Source organism: Nycticebus coucang, chromosome 10 (genome assembly GCF_027406575.1).
Source record: "Nycticebus coucang isolate mNycCou1 chromosome 10, mNycCou1.pri, whole genome shotgun sequence".
NCBI classification, from domain to species: domain Eukaryota; kingdom Metazoa; phylum Chordata; class Mammalia; order Primates; family Lorisidae; genus Nycticebus; species Nycticebus coucang.
The window spans coordinates 22102125-22127521 of NC_069789.1; the positions used below are offsets into that span (position 1 = coordinate 22102125).

Genomic DNA, 25397 nt, shown 5'->3' on the forward strand with positions numbered 1-25397 from the left:
AGCCACTGCACCCGGCCCAGGAAAAATAAGTTTTTTTTTTACCTTCATTATTTCTTCTCCAAAGCTTTTCCTTTATTTATATAGATCAGAGTTTTTGATCTATATAAATAAAGATCTGATCTATATAAATAAAGCTTTTCCTTTATTTGTATAGATCAGACCTACATAATTTTCCTTCTCTCTAAAGAATTTCTTTTAACATTTGTTCCAAGCATGTCTATTGGCAAAAATATTTCCTCAAATTTTGTTTATCTGAGAAAAATCTTTATTTTTATTTCATTTTTGAAGGTAATTCCGTGTGGTAAAGAGTTCCAGGTTGGTGGATTTTTATTTTCTCTCTCTCCACACTTAAAAAATATAACACAATAACTAAGAAAATGCCACGAAGGCTATGTTAACCAGTTTGATGAAAATATTTCAAATTATATATAAAACCAGCACATTGTACCCCATGACTGCATTAATGTACACAGCTATGATTTAATAAAAATATATATATATTCCACTCCAGGCTTGGTGCCTATAGCTCAGTGGCTAGGGCATCGGCCACATACCCTGGGGCTGGTGGGTTTGAACTCGGCCCTGGCCTGCCAAACAACAATGACAACTACAACAAAAAAATAGCTGGGCATTGTGGTGGGCGCCTGTAGTCCCAGCTACTTGGAGGTTGAGGCAAGAGAATCACTTAAGCCCAAGAGTTTGAGGTTGCTGTGAGCTGTGACGCCACGGCACTCTGGCACTCTACTGAGGGCGACATAGTGAGACTGGGTCTCAAAAAAATAAAAAAATTCCACTCCACTCTCTTCTTGCTCCCATGGTTTCTGAAGAGAAGTTGGATGTAATTCTTATCTTTTAGGGTACTCTTTTTCCCTCAAGATTTTTCTTTAATTGCCTAGAGTTTAAATATGATATGCCTAGGAGCAATTTTTTGGCATTTATCCTGCTTTATGTATTCTGAGATTTCCATACGTGTGGTTTGGTTTCTAACATTAATTTGGAGGAAATGCTTAGTCATTATTGCTTCAAATACTTCCGTTCCTTTTTCTCTTTCTTCTCCTTCCTTTTGATACTCTCAATATGTGTGCATTAAAACATTATAGTTGTCCTACAGTTCTTGGATGTTTATTCTTCGGGTTATTTTTTCCAGTCTTTTTTTTCTTTTTACTTTTCCATTTTGGAAGTTCCTCTTGACATAGCCCCAAGCTCATAGATGTTTTTCTCAGCCATATTCAATCTACTCATGAGACCAGGAAAGAAAGGCATTCTTCATTTAGATTCTGATACTTGGCTCTGTCTCTTCAAAGTGTGTTTTTGCCTCTTCGTATGCCTTGTTATTTCTCCTTAAATAGCTGGATACTGGGTAAAAGGAACTGATGTAAATAGGACTTTGTGATGTGGTGTGAAAATGTGAGGGGAAGGAAGCTTTCCATCCTCCTAAAATTAGGTTTTAGCCCTTTTGTGAACTTCACAAATGTTTCTCAGTTCCCACCTGCTCCCGTTTCAGTGGGACGGAATGGCTAGAGTGGGTCAGAGTTGGATGTTTCCATTCTCCCACCTGAAGAGCAAAGCCGGCTAGAATGGTTTTTGTTTTGCTTTCTTTAGGTCAATTAGGCTTGGAAAAACCCCCAATAGTGTAGACTGTGGTAAAATAGTCTCTTTTAGGGGTAGGCCTTGTTAAGAAGAACAGAAAGCTCTGATGTATTTCAAAATGGTTCCTTTCCCCCTCTCTCCACTGGAAGGACAAGGGGATTATTCTCCAATGTTCATTGTGTGAACCTGATGGAGTTCCTGGAGGTAAAACTCACAAAAGTGTAGGGGGAACCCCTGATGTTTTTAATCAGATTTGTCCACACCAAGCCTCTGGCAATTCAGCAATTCTTCAATGACAGTTCAGGTTTCCCTCCCCCAGCACTGGTGGGCAGGTTTCTGTTCATGAAAGTTGTGATTCTCTATATACACTTGTCTGCGTCTCCAATTCTGGGGGCAGCAGTTTGTCTCACGACCATACTTCTCCAGTGAATCTGAGTTGTTCATTTTTCAGTTTGTTGAGCTTTTATTGTTAGGACAGGGGTGACTTCTGAGCTCCTTATGTGCTGGCCATTATAAACTTTTAAGTGAGAGGAAAATAAATATTTTATTTTATTGATATGCTTTTGCAATCATCATTACTGTGCCAAAATTCAACAACTCTATTATCACTGGACTTTTAGGAACTACCACTTTTTCCTTATTTTTTTTGTACTTAAGATTCAGCTGAGGTTTGGTGCCTATAGCTCAGTGAGTAGGGCGCTGGCCACATACACCGAGGCTGGCAGGTTCAAGCCCGGCTCGGGCCTGCTAAACAACAATGACAACTGCAACCAAAAAATAGCCAGGCACCCATAGTCCCAGCTACTTGGGACCCTGAGGCAAGAGAATGGATTAAGCCCAAGAGTTTGAGGTTGCTATGAGCTGTGATGCTACAGCCCTCTACTGAGGGTGACGTAGTGAGACTCTGTCTCAAAAAAAAAAAAAACATTTTTTTTGAAAGGATCATCTTTATGCTCTTAAAATTATTCTTTTGGAGTACTTTTTTCCTATGTTTAGAATTCAGATCTAGAAGCTGAGCATGGTGGCTCATGGATATAATCCAGCACTCTAGGAGACCAAGCCAGATGAATTGCTTGAGCTCAGGAGTTTGATACCAGCCTGAGCAAGAGCGAGACCCCATCTCTACTAAAAATAGAAAAATTACCAGGGGTTGTGGCAGGTGCCTGTAGTCCCAGCTACTCAGAAAGCTGGGAGGAGACAGGAGGATCTCTTGAGCCCAAGAGTTTGAGATTGCTGTGAGTTATGACACCCTAACACTCAACCCCAGGGCAATAGAGGAGACTCTGTTTCAAAAAAGTAAAATAAATAGGTTGGCTCATGCCTATAGTTCTAGAACTGTGGGAGGCTGAGGCAGGTGGATTGCTGGAGCTCACAGTTCGAGACCAGTCTGAGCCACAGTGAGACCTAGTCTAAAAACAGCCAGGCATTGTGATGAGCACCTGTAGTCCCAGCTACTTGGGAGGCTAAGGCAAGAGGATCACTTGAGCCCAAGAGTTTGAGGTTGCTGTGAGCTGTGATGTCACGGCACTCTACCGAGGGCAACAAAGTGAGACTCGGTCTCAAAAAAAAAAAAAGAAAAGAAAGAAAAAAGAAATACTGGTAATAAGCATTTCTAAAATGCAAATTCCTAATGGTCACAAGAGAAAGGTCAATTGATTTCTGTTAACCTATGAGAAATTATATTCTACAACATGCAATGTATACTTCCCCTTTGTTTCCATTGAACTAAATTTCTGCCCATGCTAAAGATGCTAAGCATAATTTTATTTAAAAAAGAAAGCCGTAAGTTTCCTCCATGAAAACTGCTGTTTACAGAGACTGGTGATACAACAGCAGTGCTGGTTTGAGGCTGCTTATGAGCAGGCCCCTTGGTGCCCCCATCCTCCCTCTATTATGGGTAATAGGATAAGATGATTTGCATTTTTTAAAGATTACAATCATGGGAGACAAAGGAATGAAAGGCTAAAGTTGGGCGGTGCCTGTGGCTCAATGGGTAAGGCGCGGGCCCCATATACCAAGGGTGGCAGGTTCAAACCCGGCCCCGGCTGAACTGCAACCAAAAAAAAAAAAGAAAGACTAAAGTTGTAAGTTCAGATAGGAAAATCACTCCAAATATGCTAATGACAACTTTATAAAATAAGCGGCAAAAATAAATTATTACTTTCATTTTTTTTCAAGGAAGCAGGGTGAGTGAGGTTGAGATATAAATTGCATTGTTTATATACGTAACAAAATGTCCCAACACCATTTTTTTTTTAATTTTATTTATTTATTTATTTATTTATTTTTATTTTTTTTTTTTGTAGAGACAGAGTCTCACTTTATAGCCCTCGGTAGAGTGCCGTGGCATCACACAGCTCACAGCAACCTCCAACTCCTGGGCTTCAGCGATTCTCTTGCCTCAGCGTCCCGAGTAGCTGGGATTACAGGCGCCCGCCACAACGCCCGGCTATTTTTTGGTTGCAGTTCGGCCGGGGCCGGGTTTGAACCCGCCACCCTCGGTATATGGGGCCCGCACCTTACCGACTAAGCCACAGGTGCCGCCCCCAACACCATTTTTTGAACCATCTTTTCACTATTTAAATGTCTTTATCAGGTGGGTTTGGTGGCTCGTGCCTGTAATCCTAGCACTCTGGGAGGCCAAGGCAGGTAGAGTGCTTGAGCTCAAGAGTTCAAGACCAGCCTGAGCAAGGGTAAGATCCCATGTCTAAAAAATAGCTGGGCATTGTGGCTCACTCCTGTAGTTCCAGCTACTCAAGAGGCTGAGGCAAGAGGTTTGCTCAAGCCCAAGAGTTTGAGGTTGCAGTGAGCTTTGATGCCATGGCACTCTATCCAGGGCAAGAGAGTAAGACTCTGTCTCAAAAAAAAAAAAAAAAAAGAAAATTAAAAGATAAATAAATGTCTCTCTCATTTATCAAATTCTAAAATCACACATCAGTCTGTGTCTTGAATTTTTGTTCTATGCCATTAATCTCCTTTTTCACTGTTCTTGTGCCAATTCTCAATTACTGTTGTTTTGTGTTATCTTGCTATCTTTTATATACAAGATAGCCATTCTCTCTGCTATTCTTTTTCAAAATTATCTTGAATTTACTCCTCCATGTGAAATTTACCATCAGTTTTATGTTCCAAAAAATCTCATTAGCTTTGTTGAGCTTGCATTGAATCTATACATTAATTAAGGAATCGTGACTATCTTTACAATATTGAGGTTTTTTTGTTTATTAACGTGGTATAGCTCCCTATTTAGTCAGTCAGCTTTTTTTTTATGTTTTTCAGTAAAGCTTTGTGGTTTCTGCAATAATGCAGAATGTGGGAGAGAGCATAGGGTTAAAAGTGCCAGGCACTACCATCAGAATGATCTGGGGATAAGCCAAGCATCACAGCTGGCCCTGAGTACTAAAAAGAATACTCACTGGAGACAGCACCCTGTCTCAGCCCTAAGTCATATTTAGCAGTGATAAGTGGATGACAGGACAGAAGTGCAATCAACAGAATGTGTTAAGAATTAAATCAGGCAGTTAAAGAGAAACTCCTTGTTTTTTAACCTTGACTTTCTCTTTGAAGCTTGTTGCTGCACTGTGTTTTCTCATGCCTGAGATTTCAATAAAAGCCTGAGAGGATTGTCAGGAGGGGCCGCACCCTTGTCTTTCCCTGTGAAGTGCGTGTTGGCATTGTCCTCCCAGGGTGCCCTTGGTTCAGTGCATATTACCTGAGTAGGTGTTATTTATTTGCATTGAGTTGCACTGACATTTAGTTTTATTGAATTTATTCATAGCTACTTTATGGTTTTATTTGCTGCTGAAAATGGGACTTTCCCATGAGTTGGGTATTGTTGGTATATAAGAAAGCTATTGGCCTTTGATACATATCTCCCCACCAATGTATATTCACTTATTTGTTCTAATAGTTTCTTAGTGATTCATTTGGATGCAAGTCAATTTTTTTTGTTTTAGCTCAGAATAAGTTCCAAATTGCTGATTATTAAATGAATTTTTAAATAATTGATGATTTTATCGATTGCCAAGTCACCAACCCAAGCTCTATATTCTAAAGCACAGGAAATTGAATTCTTATATGTTGACTATGGTCACTGATAACAGTAGTTTTTTTTTTTTTTCCATTTGTTCTTCTCTCCTAACAGAAATAACAAAAGAAAACACAAAATAACATATTTATCTGACTTCAGTCAGTTGGGCTTCAGGTATTAATGTACAAAGTTCCAAAAAATCCTTTCTCTTTTAATAGATTGTTTAATCCTCCTTTCTCTTTTAATAGATTGTTCTCTCAAAATTGAGAGCAAGAAATAAATTGCTGTGTATGAAGGCATCATTAAGAAAGCTGGGAACAATGCTGTGGGCAGGGGCACCCAAGTTCAAGGCACTCAGGAATATCTGCAAGGTGGTGAGTGAGGCTCCTGAGGGTGCAGGAGAATATTTCGAATAAAAGTGCTCCCTGCATAGCCATGCAGACACTTTTCCACCCCCTCCTGCCCCTCCTCTCTTCTCTGCCTCTCCAACTCCCCTCCCAGGGCATTCTAAGCATGTTTAGCAACACACCATGCTAAGAATCACCCATACTTTGCCATTCTCCTTGTGGGAAACTGATCATAACACATACTTCTAATAAGTAAACAATTCAAACTAAAATACAAATAAACAAGAGATATTTAATCTCCTGTATATGCAAGGGCATTGCATAAACAAGGAGAGAAATTTTTAAGAATTATTCATGCTTAAATATAGGCACTGGAATATTGGGGGGCTTGTTTGTTAATTCAGGAAATTGGGAGTACATATGTTTTGTTTACATTGTTTTTGGCACAAGTCGAGTCAAAGCTATAAGCGTGCCCCCTGTGCTAGAATATTGTGCTTCTGAAAAACAGTAATCAAAACATTAAAAGAAGGTAATATTGTACTTATTTAAGCTTTTAGTCTCTCTGTTAACATTATGGAATATACCTTTCCACATCATTTTATGCACATAGCCAAGTCAACTAGGCAATTGACTCTTAGATAATAATGAATGCTTAAGAAGGTGACAAAGGAACATTTAAAACATTTCTGATGTGATTTTCTCCCACACTGGGATGAGGATGTAAATTCAACTCTAATAAATTACAGTGTATGGTAAAGATTAAACGGTCTCGCTGCCTGTTCCATCCCACACACAGCTGCGAAGCTAATCCTCCAAAAACACCAATTTTCTCGTGCCACTTTCAAAAACTAGCTTGCTGGCTTCCTGTTATCTAGGAAAATTAGTTTCAGTGCTTTAGTCTGACATTCAAGGCTCTCTATGCCGTAGACCTTCCTAAATGTTTCACTCCTCCATTTCTTCCACCACCTTCCAGCTGTCTGGGTTACTTGAAGATCAGCCCTCCAATCACAGCAAAGCTTTCATCCATCTCCTGCACCCATTGGCTAATGCAGCAAGCTCTTCCTGAGTCTCATGCCTACCCATGGAGCAAGCAGTCTGTATACTTTTGTTTTTTGCTGTTTTTGGCCGGGGCTGGGTTTGAACCCGCCACCTCCAGCATATGGGGCCAGTGCCCTTCTCCTTTGAGCCACAGGCGCTGCCCAAGTCAGGAGTCAAGGGCGATGTTGCTACCACCTAATCACAAGGACTGACAGTAGAAACAGTGATTCTCCAGAAGGAAACTGGGGCACTATTATTAATGTGAGAAGTTAGATGGCAAAACAACTGCCTTCAGGCACTCTGGACATGATTTAACAAATATCTCTTCCAAAAACGTGAAGACACATGAACACAAACTTAGTAACTCTTGCTGGGATGTCTTCCATCACACACAATTCCATAAGGGGTATAGCAAGGAAATTAAGTTGTGGGGACTGTCCCATTCTGAGGCATAGGGAGTCTCCTGTGTTTCTAAATCATATCCTACCACTGTAGCCCTAACCACTTTGATACAGATCAGCCCTGTCAGACAGTCCAATTTTCTGGGGTTTGCTATACACAACGTACACATCCTTTGAAATAAGTATGTGGGCTCGGTGCCTGTAGCTCAGCAGCTAGGGCGCCAGCCACATACACCAAGTTGGCGGGTTCCAACCCAGCCCAGGTCTGCCAAACGACAATGACAACTACAACCAAAAAATAGCCAGGCATTGTGGCGGGTGCCTGTAGTCCCAGCTACTTGGGAAGCTGAGGCAAGAGAATTGCTTACGCCCAAGAGTTGGAGGTTGCTGTGAGCTGTGATGCCATGGCACTCTACCAAGGGCGACATAGTGAGACTCTGTCTCAAAAAAAAAAAAAATAATAAAATGAATAAGTATGTGGTTTGATAATGTAATTCTTTATCTTAGGTTGCAAAATCTTTATGTAACACCCCCAAATGATGTAAAATGAACAACAGCAGCATATTCTATGATGAATCAAATACATTTTGAGTTGCTGTTTTCCCATCTAAAAGGTAATCTTTCTGATCATTATCACAGATAATGATAGTTTTTCCACACTTAATGTTACAGCCCTGCAGCCATGAATTAAGGTCTCGGAATTTGCCTCACACTTCCCTGGCCATTAGTCTGAGCCAGTCACCCTGAAGCCACTCTGTTTCCACGCATCTCCAGTGCCTTCCATCCACACACACACCCTTCTTGATTTAAGCTTTTTCCTTTCTCTAGTTCTATAGCAAACAATATTTGCAAATCCTTCTTGATCATAAACTCCTACGAGTCAGGGACTTCTCATTTTGGTTTCCCCAGGATTTCATATTTTGTTTGGTAAATGCAGAAGAGGTAGGATTAAAAAATTGCATTAATAAATGCAACTATCAATGTATTGATCAGTACTACGTGCAAACTCTATAATAAACATGGGTTCATTTCTTGTAACAGAGGCAATAGGAGTTTCTCTCAGTAGACTAAATTCCAGGGAATGAATGACCTTCCTGGGGAAGGCCTGAAAGTGGCCTGAAGGTAGCTGGTTAATTTGTACCTACTATGTGACAAGCATTGGTTTAGACTTAATTTAATTTTTGTTTGTTTTTTTGGAGACCGAGTTTCGTTTTGCTCCCCAGGCTAGAGTGCTGTGGTGTCAGCCTAACTCATAGCAACCTCAAACTTCTGGGTTGAAATGATCCTTCTCCTTTAGTGTCCCAAGTAGCTGGACTAGAGGCACACACCACTATGCCTGGTTAATATTTCAATATTTAGTAGAGACAGGGTCTATCACTCTTGCTCAGGCTGGTCTTGAACTCCTGAGCTCAAGTGATCCTCCTGCCTCAGCCTCCCAAGTAACCGGGACTATAGGCACACACCACTGTACCTGGCTAATTTTTCAATTTTTAGTAGAGCTAGGATCTTACTCTTGCTCAGGCTGGTCTGGAACTCCTGAGCTCAAACAATCCTATCACCTCGGTCTCTCAGAGTACTAGGATTATAGGAGTGAACTACTGAACTTAGTTTAGGTATTTTTTTTTTTTTTGAGACAGAGTGTCACTATGTCGCCCTTAGTAGAGTACCATGGCCTCACAGCTCACAGCAACTTCAAACTCTTAGGCTTAAGTGATTCTCTTGCCTCAGCCTTCCCAGTAGCTGGGACTACAGGCGCCACCACAACATCCGGCTATTTTGGGTTGCAATTGTCATTGTTTAGCAGGTCCGGGCCAGGCTCGAACCCACCAGCCTCGGTGTATGTGGCCAGTGCCCTACTCACTGAGCTACATGTTCTGAGCCATGGTTTAGATATTTTTATATATACATAATTTCAGGGAATTTTCATAATCCCACAAACACAGACTCAGTTTTGTTTTCTTATTTATGATACCACAACCACATGGGGACAGGATGACTCAAATCCAGAGTGTCTGATGGTGATTACCAAGTGTACTGTCTTTATTAGAATAGAAACTGGAGGTCAAAGAACAGTGAAACAATGGAAATATGAAATTTTACACGTGACTCTGAGATTCATGAGTATTTGGGAACTTTCAGGAAATCATTTTTTCTTTTTTTGCAGTTTTTGGCCAGGGCTGGGTTTAAACCTGCCACCTCCAGCATATGGGGCTGGGTTTGAATCCACCACCTCTGGCATATGGGGCCAGGGCCCTACCCCTTTGAGCCACAGGTGCCACCCATCAGGAAAATGTTTTAAGAGTGATTTGAAACATTGGGCAGCTATAGAGTAAAATCAAAGGACTTAATGTGACAGCAAATTAATCGTATGGGAACCCTTTGGGAACTCTGATGAATGAGAATTATTTTTTAATTACTTTTCTTGTAAATTTTGAAAAAAAAATTGTCCCATTTGGATCATACTTCATAGTTAACAGAACAAAGGGAAAAAATAAAGATAATGATGAGGGTGGTTGCAATTCATAGGGAAGGGAAAGCAAAGAAGTGAAAAGAAAGGGCAGAACAACCTATGTGCCTAGGCCATTTTCATTTAAAAAAAATCCTGGGTGGCACCTGTGGCTCAAGGAGTAGGGCGTCAGCCCCATAGGCCAGAGGTGGCAGGTTCAAACCCAGCCTGTGCCAAAAACTGCCAAAAAAGAAAGAAAAGAAAAGAAAAAAAATCTTAAAATGTATTTCTACCACCCATCTTCTATTCAGTATTATAATGAAGATTGTGAGTGATAAAAAGGAGAATTACAGTTCAGAGTTTTGAAAAGCAGATCAGTTGCAAAGCAATGCTTGAGGTTGTGCTAATACCAAGATAGCTCATCTTGATGTGTGGTTCTTGACACCCTATGTCAGAGACAATTCCACCCTTATGAGCAGTACAGAAAGAACCACAAACCAAACCTCAAAATGGATTCTAAATGAAAATACTCTTTAAAAAAATTTCCCTTCCTCTGGTAAGGCAGACCAAGAGGAAGTTTGTCCTCCCACCCACAAATGCCCCAGAGAACCTTCACAGACCAGGTTCTACTCCTGGTAGACAGACAGTGGGCATCTTCTCTGAACTTCTTTCTTCAGAACATGGCATGTTCCGAGAATAAGAAGCCAGTCTCCAGTTTGTTATGGGCCTCAGGACAACTAAACAGGCGGGCAGAAGCCCACAGAAACCCGCCAGTCACCAAGTAGGTATGTAGACATTTGCTGTTTTCCTGCACTTTTCAGAGCTGAATTTTTAGCCAGAGATTGCTTATGATAACTTGCTGATCCATTGTACACTAAATATGATTATTCTTTCAAACAAATTTTATCTTTATGTTCTTATATGTGAAGGCAGATATAGATTGTTTAAAATACTTCAGAGATCGCTATTAAATTTAAATTGGGCCTGGTTGGGTGGCTCTCACCAGCGATCCCCAAACCTGAGGAGGCGGAGGCCAGAGGGACTGCTTGAGGGCGGGAGTTCAAGGTTACCCTGAGCTCTGACTGTGCCACTACACTCCGGCCCGGGCAACAGAGTGAGACCCTGTCTCTAAAAAAATAAATAAATTTAAATCGCCTTAAATCTTCATATATTATGCTTGCGATTAATGATACGCTTAATTAAAATACAGTAATCTTAAATATATTCTTAGCTGAATCCAATCTGTGCTCCCTTAAGTAACTGCTATAAAATCCAATTTATTTATTTTTTGTAGAGACAGAGTCTCACTTTATGGCCCTCGGTAGAGTGCCATGGCCTCACACAGCTCACAGCAACCTCCAACTCCTGGGCTTAAGCGACTTTCTTGCCTCAGCCTCCCGAGTAGCTGGGGCTACAGGAGCCTGCCACAACGCCCGGCTATTTTTTTATTGCAGTTTGGCCGGGGCTGGGCTTGAACTCGCCACCCTCGGTATATGGGGCCGGCGCCCTACCGACTGAACCATAGGCGCCAACCAGTTCGGTATTTCGAAAAGAACTAGAAGAAGCTATTTATTCTAGAGAAGCTGTGTGTCTGGCGTCTTCTTTTCACCCCGTCTGTGTAGCCCTACCCTGGGGGTCAGGTATTAACTACCGCCAAAGAAAAATCAGAACGGAAAGTATTCATTCGCGTGTGCTGTCACGCAGAGGCACAGCCTGCTGACAGATCAGGGAACTGTTTAAATGTCGGGTCGCCCGCAGGCCCCTGAGCCCAGGCCTGGGCGCGGAGCGTTCGGGGTGTCCCAGCTGGCCTGATGAGGGAGCCAGGAAAGTGACAGCGACTGCTGCTGTTTTCAAAGGCCGGTCATCCCTCGCTGTCTGTCGGGGACTGTAGCCTCTCGAGCCCCGCGGGGGGATCTGCCCGGGGGGCGGACGCTTTCTCGGGGCAGGACGCGCGCTCTGGGGCTGGGGACGCCCGGGACCTCGGCCCCCGCTTCGCGCTCCGGAGGTACGAGCGGCGAAGGGGCTTTGCTAACTGCCAAGGCAGGAAGTGAGCACGAGGAAGAAGCAGCGGAGACTGGGCAGGAGGAGGGGGCGGAGGGGGAGGAGGGGGGAGGGAGAGGAGGAGTGGGGAGGAGGGGTAAGGGGGAGGAGGAATGGGGAGGAGGGAGGGACACGAGGGGAGGGGAGGGGAAGGGTAAGAGGAGGGGGAGGAGGGAGGAGGAGTAGGGAGGGAGAGGAGGGACACGAGGGGGAGGAGGAGGAAGAAGGGGTAGGAGGGTGGAGGGGCGCGCGGAGCCACCGAGGCGCACTCCCGGCGCGTCGGGCCGCAGGATTTCCCACCGCCGCCGTCCCGCTGTCTGCCTAAGTCCCGGAGGCCGCCCAGCCGCGCTCTGGCTCTCGTGTGTCCCCACCCCACTCCCATGGCTTCACCAGACGACCCTCTGCGCGCAGGTAAAGTGACACCGCGCCGCGCCCGCACCCGGAGCGGGGAGCGTGGGCGGGAAACTCCGGAGGTGCCCCGGGACCACGGCGCGCTGTCGGGGCCCAGCCGGGGAGACCCCGAGGGACGCCCGGGACCAACCACCGCGGGCCGCAGCGCCAGACCCCGGGCGGTGCGAGGCCCCCGACAGGTCCCCGCTCGGCCTCCCGCGCTCCCACGGCCCCCGCCCCTCGTCACCCGCATGCGGCCGGGGGACGCGCCTTCCCTCTTCCCACGCTGTGGCCCCGCACGCTTTTTGTTCTAGACCTGAGATGCCAGGCCAAGACAAGTCCTGCAAAGTTCTGGCAGAAAAGGGTGCAAGGAAGTGGCTCTGGTTTTCCCCTCCAGGCTCTCCCCTTCTCCCTGCTCAAACGCCTTCTTCTTCCTCCTCTCTCCTTTCACCTTGATTAGATGGTTTGTTTTTCTGAATACGCGACCCCAGCTAGTTCGTCAGCTTGTATCCACAGAACCACGAGGCTGAGCCCACCTGTGGGATCCCACTGCTGATTAGAACGGCCTCTTGTTCTGCCCTTATTTTTAAATATTCATGTTTGTACCTGAGGTTAGAATCTAGATTTTTCTTTATCCTTTCACCTGAATTTAAAATCCTTAGACTTCACTGTCCAGGAATTCTTTTTCTCTGCTGTCCCATAGCCTAAGCCTTAACCGCAGTGAATGTTTCTTTTCTTTCTCTTTCTTTTTTTTTGAGACACAGTCTTACTTTGTCGCCCTCGGTAGAGTGCCATCACAGCAACCTCAAACTCTTGGGTTCAAGCGATTCTCTTGCCTCAGTCTCATGAGTAGCTGGGACACAAGAGCCAGCCACAAAGCCTAGCTATTTTTAGAGATGGGGTCTGGCTCCAGCTTGGAGCTGGTCTGGAACTTCTGAGCTCAGGCTTCCACCAGCCTTGGCCTCCCAGAGTGCTGGGATTACAGGTGTGAGCCCCTGTGCCCGGTCCACAATGGATGTTTCTTGAACACACAACTGAATGAGTAATATACCCCTCCAAGTACACCAGGGCTTTATTTAGTCTTGTTGAGGTTGGAAATGCTGCAGAGAGTTACACTGAGTCTGATATAATTGTGTAGAAACGTGTTTCCCATTTCATTTCTTGAGCTTGGGCAGGGAGGGAGCGTGAATGTCCCCCCCCCCCAATCTGTGCCTTCTGCAGTTAGAAGTTGACAGTGTGTCTGGAGGCTATGGGAAGACTATACCCAACAGCCAATTTGGCAGTTGTGATGTGCTGGGTTTGGAGCAGTTTCCTGGAGACTTCAAAGAAAGATCTTATTTCTTTATGTGGGAGAATGGTAAACTTCGTATCAGTTGGAGATGGAAAATAGGTAAATTGTCTGGACAGCCTTCATCCTTCCCCTTCCACCAGGCCTATTGTTTGGAAAAATAGAAGTGGAAATAAAGGGAGAAACCCTTCCCCATTCCACTCCCACGCTCCTGCACCTCGTTTCTGAGAACCAAATAGTAAAGGTGCCAAGAGGTGTGTTAGGCTAGATTTCACTAACGGTGACCTCAGCTCTCATTAAATGATGATAGCTGCAGTGGGGGGATTTAAAAAGATCTTGAGAGGGATACATTGAATGGGGCTAAATATAAAATCTGCTTTAGCCTTCCAAAATCAACAGCACCAGAGAAGGTGAGGTTTGGGAAACACAGTTGAGCCGTGACATCAGTGTATAAAAAGCCTCAGTAGGTTAGTAGTGTGATGAGGCCACCGGTGGCGTTGTATGATCTTTGGTGACAGTAATAGCAGCACAGGATCCAGAATCCCACTGTTAGTCTGCTTGGCCCAGCTGAAAAGGATGTGCACAACCTATAATCGAGCAAATTAGAACAAAGGAACTTCAAAACCCTGCACATGTGGAATGAGGAGAGGACAGAGGATATGATAAGAGGGCATCATTTAGAACGAATCTGTCTCTTTGACTTTAAGAGGTAGAACACAAACCTGAAGGTGAAATCTTTACAGAGAGATGCATTTAGGAAGACCTCGTGTGGTTGAGATCTCCTGCCATGAGACACAGGATGTTGAAGAACATCGGCATCTGAAAGATAATCCAAATGTCCATTCCTGTTCTAGAATAAAATGAGGATTTGAGCTGGGCACGGTGGCTCATGCCTGTAATCCTAGCACTCTGGGAGGCTGAGGCAGTGGATGACTCGAGTTCAGGAGCTCGAGACCAGCCTGAGCAAGAGCGAGACCCCCATCTCTACTAAAAATACAAAGGAAAAAAACCTAGTCAGGTGTCTGGTGGACTCCTGTAATCCCGCTACTCAGGAGGGTGAGGCAAGAGGATCTCTTGAGCCCAAGAGTTTGAGGTTGCTGTGAGCTATGATGATGCCACGGCACTCTACCCAGGGCAACAGAGTGAGATTCTGTCAGAAAGAAAGAGAGAGAGAGAGAGGAGAGGATTCCTCCATTTAAACACACTTACACATGCCAATTTCCCCTTTCTAACATTTCTCTTTGTTTCCTCAACCCACGGAGCACACCCGCCTACTCTTTCCATTTCTGTCATGAAAGTGCAGATGGTGCCCATATATGGAACGTCCACTTGACCCCAGACCAGGTTACCGTGTTCTCTCACCTGGTTTCCTGCACTCACCTCCCAGGTAGTGTTTTCACACCCACTCTTGCCTGCTGACAACCCGTTCTCCAAAAGGTGGCCAAAGCAAGCTTTTAAAAAATAAATCACATTCTGTGATTCCTCTGCTTTGAACCTTGTGCTGGCTTTCCGACACTTTCCAGCAAGACCTCAGTCTTTACACGGTTTCCATGCTGTGTCCAATTAATCCCTACCTATTCCTTCTACCACCTTATCTGGTGTCTGGTTTGGCCCCCTTGTCTCAGTGTCCCAGCCACACTGTCCCCCACCCTGCCTTTTTGTTTTTGAGACAGAGTCTCAAGCTGTTGCCCTGTGTAGCGTGCCATGGCAACATCATAGCTCGCAGCAAACTCCAGCTTTAAGGCTCAAGCGGACCTCTTGCCTCAGTTTTTTATAGTTTTAGTGGAGACGGGTCTGGCTCTGGCTTAGGCTGGTCTGGAACCTGTGAGCTCAAGCATTCCACCCTCCTTGGCCTCCCAGAGTGCGAGGATCACAGGCGTGAGCCACCATGCCTGGCGAACACACCGCCCCTTTCGTTTCCTTGAAAGCCCTTATATCCTGCTACCTCCTGGCCTTACTTTGCACAGGTTGTTCCTGCTGCCTGGAAGGTTCCTCCACTCTGCCCCCAACCCCATCTCCTGCCCACCATCACCTCCTACTTATCCTCAGATTTCAGCTAAAAGGTGACCCGGGTCACATCCTTGACCATTTCACTATTTTTAGCTGTGATTAATTGGCCATTGTCACTCCCTCCCCACCCCAATTAGAAAGTAAGCTCCTGGATATAGTCTATGTTTGTTTTGCTTGGCAAAATAATACCAAGCACAATACTCAGCACTTAATTAGTCCTGAATAAATAGGTATCATTTCAGTGAATGAATGAAGGATATAAAGTTTAACTACATGTGCTTCACACTGGAGGAGGAGGAAGAGCTCTTCCCATTTTGTCATCTTAGGAACTTAGTCATCAAGTTAGGTATATTATCTAAGTCTACCTTGTAAAGTTAAAAAAAAATTGTGAGAAGGTGCTATAGGAAGGTACTTGCTTATATCACGTAGTGAATTAAGAAAGCAACTTTTGGCTCGGCACCAGTTTCTCAGTGGTTAGGGTGCCAGCCACATACACTAGGACTGGTGTTGCTCTCGGTAGAGTGCCATGGCGTCACAGCTCACAGCAACCTCTTGTGCTTAAGTTATTCTCTTGCCTCAGCCTCCTGAGTAGCTGGGACTTCAGGTGCCTCCCACATGCCTGGCTATTTTTTTGTTGCAGTTGTCATTGTTGTTTAACAGGCCCCGGCTGGGCTTGAACCCGCCAGCCCTGGTGTATGTGGCTGGCACCCTAACCACTGAGCTACGGGCACTGAGCCAGAAAGCAACTTTTGACAATAAGAAAATTCCCAAGACTATTAAGGTTACAGGGGAGGAAAATAGTTGTACTGCTTACAGAGTAGCTATTATGCTCTACCTCTGCCACTAATACGCAATCTGACACTGATTGAGCCAGAATCAAGTTTGTGTTTATAACAGCACATATGTATCAAAGTCAAAAACAAAGAATGAGGCTTTGGAGGTCTGGGTTAAAGGTGGTACAATTGGGTGCTTTGGGGCAACAAGCTAAGTGCCCATGGCCACAGAGCACAGCAGTGTACACTCTCCCTTTGTTCTGGGGTCTTTTTTTTTAAGACAGAGTCTTATTATGTTGCCCTGGGTAGAGTGCTGTGGCATCACAGCTCACAGCAACCTCAAACCCTTGGGCTTAATTGATTCTCTTGCCTCAGCCTCCCAAGTAGCTGGGACTACAGGTGCCTGCCATAATGCCCGGCTATTTTTTTGGTTGCAGTTGTCATTGTTGTTTAACAGGCCCTGGCTGGGTTCAAACCCTCCAGCCCCGGTGTATGTGACTGGCGCCCTAACCACTGAACTATGGGCTCTGAGCCTGTTCTGGGGTCTTGTTGGCACCATGCAGCAGGGCTGTTTCCTGGGAGCCCGGGCCACCTGCTCAGGATATCCCCATTTCATCTCTCACCTGCCACTCCTGTGAGCGTGGATGGGTCCTAGGTGGCAACCTGCTCTCCAGTAGCATGGGGGGCAGTACCTTGGACTACAGGGTTACCACTTCCAGGAGCACCTGTGTTTGCAAATGCACCAGCCAGTTCTTTCTCCAGATGCCCCAAAGAGAGGGTTGGCACCTGAGGCTTTCTCTCCCTTCTCCCTTCCTCCCTTCTCTCCTTCCCTTCCCTGTGAACTTTTGCAATGCTCACTTCATTTCTCTTCCTTTCTTACAATGGCTCTACTTTCTAAGTTTTCTTCTCTCCCCTGATCATTTTCCCTAGTCCTGTCCCTTCGTTTGGAGTCTCCCCCCTCGTACCCTCTTCCGTGTTCCCCCCACCACGAAGGCTTCCAGAGAAGGTGCTGTAGGAAGGTACTTGCTGGATCCCTTCCCCTTTCCCAGCTTGTTGGGCCCCTGCTCCCAGGTCTGAGGACTGCCCAGTGGGGTGCTGCAAAGGACAGAGAGGAAGCCAAAAGCAGCAGCGGTGTCCTGCGGCTCTGGCTGCTTTTCTAACCTTGAATGTGACTCAGGACGCCAGGGCTTCTTTATACCCAGTAATGAAAACAGCGGTGGTTCAAAAGCAAAGTTGTGGTACAACAACAAAATAACAAATGAAACATAAATTAACTCTGCAATCCCACATTCAGAGCAGTTCACCCCTAGACAGCATGAAGGGGCCCATGCTCTGGCTGCTGGTGCTTAGGAAACCCGGAGCCCTGACACGCTGCCTTCCTGGTCTTCTCTGAAGGGACATCTTTAGAGAAGACATCTGTACTTCCTTTGAGAAACTCTAGGCACTCCTGACCTCTGTCTAACGTGGCTAATGGGGGGATGTCAGAATGTGGCAGCAGACCCCCAGCGTCTGTGTCGGGCACTGTGCTCTGCACAGGCTGCTGGATGCAGCACTTGGTTCCCACGTGCACCCAAAGTGGCTCCAATTGGGACAATGACGAGATTTGGGGCTTTGCGTTGAGGATGAGTAGATGAGATTTTGGATTTAGAGTGCGCGCTGGCGTGATTAAGGCTTCCGAGGTGTTGGGATGGGCGAACGTATTTTGCATGTGGAAAGGACATGCATTTGGGGCGGGCCAGAGACTGGACTGGTATGGGTTAAGTTGCACCCCCTCCCCCCAAATAGAGATGTTGGAATCCTTACCCGTAGCACCTCAGAACGTGACCTGATTTAGAGATGGAATCTTTACAGAGGTAACTGAGTCAAAATGGGGTCATTGGAGTAGGTGCATGAAGGGGGAAATCTGGACTCAGATATCCCTGAAGAGGGTCTGTCAGGTTGTCAGTGTGGGAGCCACTTCTAGAACTTGATGGTCTGGAAAACAGGCAGATTCTGAAACCAGAAATTTCCAGATACAAATTTTGGTCTTTGTACTCGCCCTGTGAGCTTGAGTAGTTAATACGTAAAAAATGTGTGTGTGTGTGTGTGGGAGGGTACTTAATACCTTTCTTAGGGTTAGGGTTAGGTTTGCTGAGTCTGCATCTAACCACACAGCACAGAGCACACACCAGGAACATGGGAGTTCTCACTGTTATTTAAGATCAAAGTGCCCTGAACTTCCCGCCTGGAGATGCTCTTTTTGTTGTTATTTTTGCTTTTTTGTTTGTTTGTTTGATATAGAATCTCACTCTGTCGCCCTGGCTAGAGTGCTGTGGTGTCATAACTCACAGCAATCTCAAACTCCTGGACTCAATCAACCCCCTGCCTCAGCCTTCTGAGTAGCTGGAACTACAAGTGCCAGCCACCATGCCCAGCTAATTTTTCTATTTTTAGTAGAGATGGGATCTCACTTTTGCTCAGGCTGGTCTCAAACTTGTGAGCTCAAGCAATCCACCCACCTTGGCCTCCCAGAGTGCTAGGATTATAGGTGTGAGGCACTGCACTGGGCCTGGAGATGATCTTTGCCTACAACTCGCCAGCATGGACTTTTAAAGCAAGAAGGGGACTTTTATCTCTATTCACCCCCCTGATATTACAGGTTGGAGACTCAGCCCAGAGAAACAAAATGACGGTGCTCTCACCTGAGGCCTCTGAGAGCCAGGCCAGTAGCCCATGCCAGTAGCCCATTAACTGATGAGGTTTCTCTCATGCCTTTTGTGGAACTCTCCAGAAGATGCTCAGGGGAATTAAACATTGTTCTAACCACTATCCCAATTAGTCAGTTTCCAGCTGATCTGGGGTGAATGTCATCCATGGGCAAGGGGTGGCCGAGGCAGCTTTGGGAGAAAAGCACATCCTGGGGTCAGCAAGGTGGCAGCCAGGAGCAGGGAAGGGCCCCCACCTGCCCTGGAGGACCTGCTGGGCCTGCCTGTTCTGGGCTTACAGGCCCCCCTTTCTGTTTGAGGCTTCTCCATGCCCCAGGGTCTCATCAGATGTCAGAGCCTTGCCTGGGGGCTTGGCCTGCTGTTCTCTGGAACTCCCAAAAACAAACATTTTAAAGCCTGTAAATAAATTGTTTGATTTTATACTTAACAGGATTGTAAACATGCAATTCCAAGGCCTCTAAGAAAGACTTTAGAACATCTTTACTTCTAGATCAGTCTCAAATAACCAGGATCAGCTCCCCACCACATAACTTCCTTGACACACAAAATCTGGGCCTGTGAGAACAGAAGTAGTTTGGTATGATCTAAAACAGATGCCGGGGCCAGGGAGTAGCATGCAATACGCTGTATGGGGCGCACGGTGTGCCTGGGTCTGTGACCTTGGCAATGACAAAATGCATAAGAATTTAATCCACAGCTTGATATAAGGGGAAAGGAGACACGGTCACAACTATTAGGATGACAATGACAAAGGACCTGAACATGCCTCTAACACTAGTTCTAAACACAGTGCCTTTCCTAATTCATCTCTTACCTCATTGTTGTGATTCAGAAAGCAAAAAAACCTAAATTCTACCTGTCCTAGCCTTTTAAAATTCCATTTATTCTCAGAGATGTCAGACCAAAGTAAGAGACCGTGTGCCTCCAGGCCTTTGCTGTCTTCTGCCTGTATCTTCCTGTTAGCCTCATAACCCTCTGAAACGGTGCCCGATGTTTCAGAACTCAAACAGAATCGGAGGGGAGTAGAAATTCTTCCATCCACCCAGGTGCTTCCCTAGCATGGCTGGATCAGCTGAGGTGGGAACCAGAGACAGGACTCAATTTGCTGCTAACCTATAGCCTCAGGCTTAGCAAGCTTATTCAACTCATGCAAGTGCATGGCGCTAGCCTTGTCCAAGGTCACACCTCTAAGCTTTGTCCAAGGTCATGCTGCTCGCCTTGTTCAAGGCCACACTACCAGCTTGTGGAGCTGTGTTCCTCTTTGCTGACCTGTTTTCGTCCTCACTGCTTTTGGTGTGATTCTGTCTTTCTCAGCTGTCCCCTACATTTTCCTCTGTTCTGCCCTTTTCTTCTTCCTCTCATACTAATTGTTCTGTAGGAAGGAGGGTTAAGTTGTTGTAGATGCCGTAGGCAGTGTCTGCATTGGATGTTGTCAGGAGCGTTGAGAACCCCCAGCCTTACCCTACGCCAACCCCAGCAGCCAAATCTCTCACAACCCATTTACCTGAAATTCTATGTGTTGATTGATACTTGTTAACATGCCACACCCCTGACGTGATGACATTGTAAAGCGTTGTCATCCAGGTATATTTCAGTGAAGATAAAAAATTTGAGACCAGGCTTTGATAGGAAGGAAGAAGAGACTTATTACTGGGCAGCGCCTGTGGCCCAGTGAGTAGGGCGCCAGCCCCATATACTGAGGGTGGCGGGTTCGAACCCAGCCCCGGCCAAACTGCAACCAAAAATAGCTGGGCATTGTGGTGGGCACCTGTGGTCCCAGCTACTCGAGAGGCTGAGGCAAGAGAGTTGCCTAAGCCCAAGAGCTGGAGGTTGCTGTGAGCTGTGATGCCAAAGCACTCTACTGAGGGCGATAAAATTAAAAAAAAAAGAAAAGAGAGAGAGAGAGTCTTGTTACTACTTGGTGGTGGCTCCTACTACCCCCTCCCCTGAAGGACAGAAATGAAAAACTAGAAAACCCAACGCAGTGCGTCTGGCTGCGAGGACTCACTTGCAGTATAGTCATACATCATGACAACAGGGTGTGTTCAGAGGAATGTTGTTAGATGATCACATCGTTGTGTAAGCATCGCAGAGTCACTTACAGAAACCTAGGAAGGAGGCAGCCTATTGCTCTGAGGCTACACACCTGTACAGAATGTTACTGTGCTGAATTAGTTGTAACACAAAGGCAAGAATTTGCATATCCAGACATATCTGAACATAGACAAAGTTACAGTAAAAATAATGGTCTCATAATCTCACTGTCATATGTACACATGGTGTATTGTAGGAGCTTACACTGATGCGTCACATTCTCGGTCATCTTGAGGCCTTTGCCTGTGCTGTTCCCTCTGCCTAGAATGCTTTTCCCTCTCTGCCGCCTCCTCCTGGCTGTCTTCAACTCATCCTCCAGACTCAGACATCAGTTCCTCTGCAGGTGCTTCTCCAGCTGTGCCTCCCCTCCCTGCAGCACACCCCAAACTGGGTCTGTTCTCTTCCTCTGTGTCTATATCAATCTGCCCTTCCACTGCCTGAATGCTAAGGACTCTGCACAATGTTTAATAATTGGAGTCCTGCCTATGCAGAGTGGTATTCACAACACAATTTGTTTTATATTTTCCTTCCATCAATTTATATTCAAATCTGCATCTATATTCCACTGGGCTGGCTGGACATTCCATTTCAGTCAGATTAGACCCCTTCCCCCACTCCTAAGGGTCACACAGGAATCTGAGAAGCTTATGGGGGGCTGGGAAGACGAGGAAGGAAAGGACCTTGAATATTTTGTGCATCAGGTAGGGCCATGATGTCTCACTAGTCGAGCCTGGGAAGTCCCTGGAGACCCAGCAGCCCTCTGTTTCTGTGCTGGGCACACAGCAGAGGTATCTTTGCTGGGGTTGGACCCTGGTTCCCAGGCTGTTTCCTCTGGGCTCTGCCACCTTTGTGCTCCGCCAGGAACTGGGCACTGTCCCTGTGCCTGGGAGCTACAAATGTCTGTCCCCTGCTCCTTGGAGGACACTGGCCAAAGCTCTCTCCAGTCGTCCCCGGTTCTCTTCAGTGACTGTAGCCTGCCCTAAAACAATGCCATGGTGCCTTCAAGCAGCTTCTCCATTCAGTATTGTTAACAACAGTAGGACAAGGAAATATGGAAACCCGGACACACTCTCAGCAGGGAGAACAGACACAAATTATCTCAATAAATTATCCCGCCATGCTTCTTTGGATCCCCAAAGGCGTTCCCAGGAACTAGTGCCTAGTCCAGTGTATGTAACGTGTACTTGATGAGGATGTGGGTAAAGTAAATGTGGCATCTTAGTTGGCTCATGGCTGCCACTTAGGGTTTCACAGGTTGTGCACTGCACAACTGTAGAGGATTTGGTTATTTACTGAGAGCTTTCTGGCAGATGTCTCGTAAAAGTGTTTTGCGAAGGGAGCGCTTTTTTCTAATTTATACAAATTCTTGAGATCTAGGCCCTGACTGAGACGTTACCTTTTTCTATGTTTCCTCAATAAATTCCTTGCATGCAACAAGTGGTAAAGCATGAAAAACAAAACATTGAGAAATCAAGATTGCTTTTTCCTTGATAAAAATTCTATGAGATGTTGATCTTCTTAATCCACAAGCTTTATAATTAGAAAGATGAGTTGCACAAGAGCAGGAAAGAAGGCAAGAAGCAGATTCAGCATTAAATGATTCCTGCTGAGGTTATGTCAAATTTCATATGCAAAAGAACCATTAACATCTTGCCTGCAAGAGTTTCGGTTATTTGTAACTCTCCGAGTATTTGTAGATATTTATAAGTAACCTGTTCTAAGATGTAGTGGTTTTATTTTTACAAATCTTTTTAAAATCTCTTTCTTGATGTCATCTGAATGTGTTCATTTTGTCTCTTCTAATAATGGAAAGTAAGGTTTTCTCCAACCTTCCTGAAGCAGTTGTTTCTATACGAGGACTCATTCGTGCTTTTAAATTCAAGCAGATGTGTTCCATTAGGGTCTGTTTTGTGTTTTACAGATCATGTGGCAAAGGAGCCAGTGGAAGACACAGACCCCAGCACTTTCTCCTTGAACATGGTAGGTTACACATTTTTACAGTAATGGTGACAACTCTCATTCTGCTTTCCTTTTCCTTGGTTCTCTCTTTGGGTTTTAATTATTCCATATTTCCAGGAGGACCAGAAACCTCAAAGGAAGATTTTCCTGAGATAAACAACCTTATCTTGATATTCTCTGTGAACATAATAAACTTTAGGTCCTTCCAGGCTAATAGTGGTCTCTTTTAGCACACTCCAGAAATGACCTGAAGTTATGAGAGAGCTCTGTCGACTCACCGACTCTTAACACTGTTGATCTAGTAACTGGGTGGCCTCTGTGCCCGGTGGACACACGTATTTATCTCTGTTACTGCTTTTAATCCCACAAGCTGGCTTCTGAGCCCTGCCTTGCCCTCCCATAACCACTCTGAGGTGCGTCCACTGCTCTCTGGTTTACCAAACATGTTATTTTTCAACCTCTGAAGATCCTTTGAGATGGTGAGGCAGGTTATTTGTCCCTTCTCTGCTGGCTGCACACCACCACTGAGGCGGGAGCCTGATTTCCTTCCTGCAGGCCCTGCACAGCTCTGCTTCTTGCTCAGGACCGAATGGGTGCCCTTTGGTAGCACTGCCCGTGATCCCATGCAGATAGCATAAGACACATTTCTTTGGTTCCAAGTGTTTGGAGGACAGGATCTGTGGAGTTGTAAAAAGTTTGGCTAACTATTTTAGTGAGAGTGATGTTCATGTAATCAAATTATATGGCTTTAAATCTGGAGTGTCTTTAGGACTAGAGGTGTTTGTTTTTCTGTCCTTTAATTACCACTGTACAGTTTGGTAAGTGTGGTCAGCTTAGGGGACCAAGCTTTGATGCATAGTGGAAATTAACCTGAAAAAATGATCTGTCTTTTAACTCTCATCAAAATGGAATGAACCACCCTGTGGTCACGGTGTATGGTTGCTCAGGGGTAGTCTGTCACTAAGCCTTTCTTTAGGTGGCCCTTTCTTTTCCCTTCCCACTCCTCCCACAGGGAATATCCAGGTCCCCCTCCCTCAGGGCCATTCTCCTTACTGCCTCCCTTGGGTCTGGTCTTCCTCTGATCACTTCTCCACGCTGGGGACAAAGCGATCCTTCCAAGGCTTCCTTCTTGCTAGCTTCTTAGGGCTGTCATAACAGAGTGCCACAGACTGGATGGCTCAAGCAACAGAAGTGTTCTCTCAGTTCTGGGAACTGGAGGCTTGACAGCAAGGTGTCAACAGGGCTGTGCTCGCTCTGTGGGGAGGAATTCCTGCCCTTGTCTCTTCTCACTTCTCGTGGTCGCCAGCAAGCCCAGGTGACCCTCAGTGTGTAGCTCCTTCCCTCACTTCACAGCACATGGCCGTCTTCTCCCAGTGTGTCTTCTGAGTCACATTGGGTGAAGGGACTATGTGTCGCCAGTGTGCCCCCATGGAAACTGAACTGATTACATCTATAAGACAGATTTCCGATTAAGGTCATATTCTGAAGTACTGGGAGTTCAGACTTCAATGTGTCTTTTTTGGGGGAAACTTAATTCCTGTTTCTAGCCCTAACTTGAGCTTAATTCAAGCCTTAACATTCCTGCTGTGTACAGGATTAAGGACAGACTCCGTGGTATGGCAGGTGAGGCCTTTCGTGATCTGATCTCAGCATCCGCTGCTCATCTGTGGTGCCAGTGGTGTGCAGCTGTTTGCTGTTGCTTTAATACTCTGAGCTCTCTCACCGACCTGGGATATCAACAGTGCCGTTCCCTCTGGCAAGGACAGTCTCCCACATCCTCCCATCGCAGTTCAGGCATTTCCCATCTATGAAGCCTTCTGTGCCTTGCGACATTCAGCTGTTCCCTCCGCAGAGCGTGGTCCCTAATTGTTATCATGCTGAGTTGTAATTGTCTGCTGGTCTGACTTTAGCCGGTTGACCATCTTCCCGTATGCACAGCTGGGCACAAAGCAGGTAGCCGCAGATGTTTGATGAACCAAGCCTCCCAATAACCTAGAATGGCATCCCACCTAAGACCCTTTGCCAGCTCTCATGGTCTTTCTTGGAAACTGGTTCCATCATTTCTTATCCAACCCTGCCCTCCTCTGTCCACCTCCAGTAGACATCCGTGCTTCCCGCTGATGCATCTTCTATACCTGCAACTCTTCCAGCCACCCGGCTGTGTCCACCACCTGCAATCGCTTGGCTCCTTCCCTTAGTTCCTCCAAGTCCTGGGCATCCTTTAGGCTTAGCTGCAGCATCAGTTTGTCAAGGAGCCCTGCACAAGTGCTGGGTGTTCATCCATGC

General features: G+C 45.7%; 1 protein-coding gene across 2 annotated transcripts in view; it reads left to right on the forward strand.

The window, feature by feature from the left end:
* The first annotated feature begins 10495 nt into the window (after positions 1–10495).
* The window catches only part of EDARADD (EDAR associated via death domain), a 68802-nt gene continuing 53900 nt past the window's right edge, over positions 10496–25397 (forward strand). Inside the window, exons 1-2 of one of the 2 annotated variants that reach the window (XM_053604303.1) lie at positions 10496–10637; positions 23074–23132. In XM_053604303.1, coding sequence (XP_053460278.1) covers positions 10574–10637; positions 23074–23132 — 123 coding nt within the window. In that variant the 5' untranslated portion in view covers positions 10496–10573. Of the gene's footprint in view, positions 10638–12121; positions 12304–23073; positions 23133–25397 lie in introns of those variants that run through there. The other variant, XM_053604304.1, reaches the window with a different exon arrangement.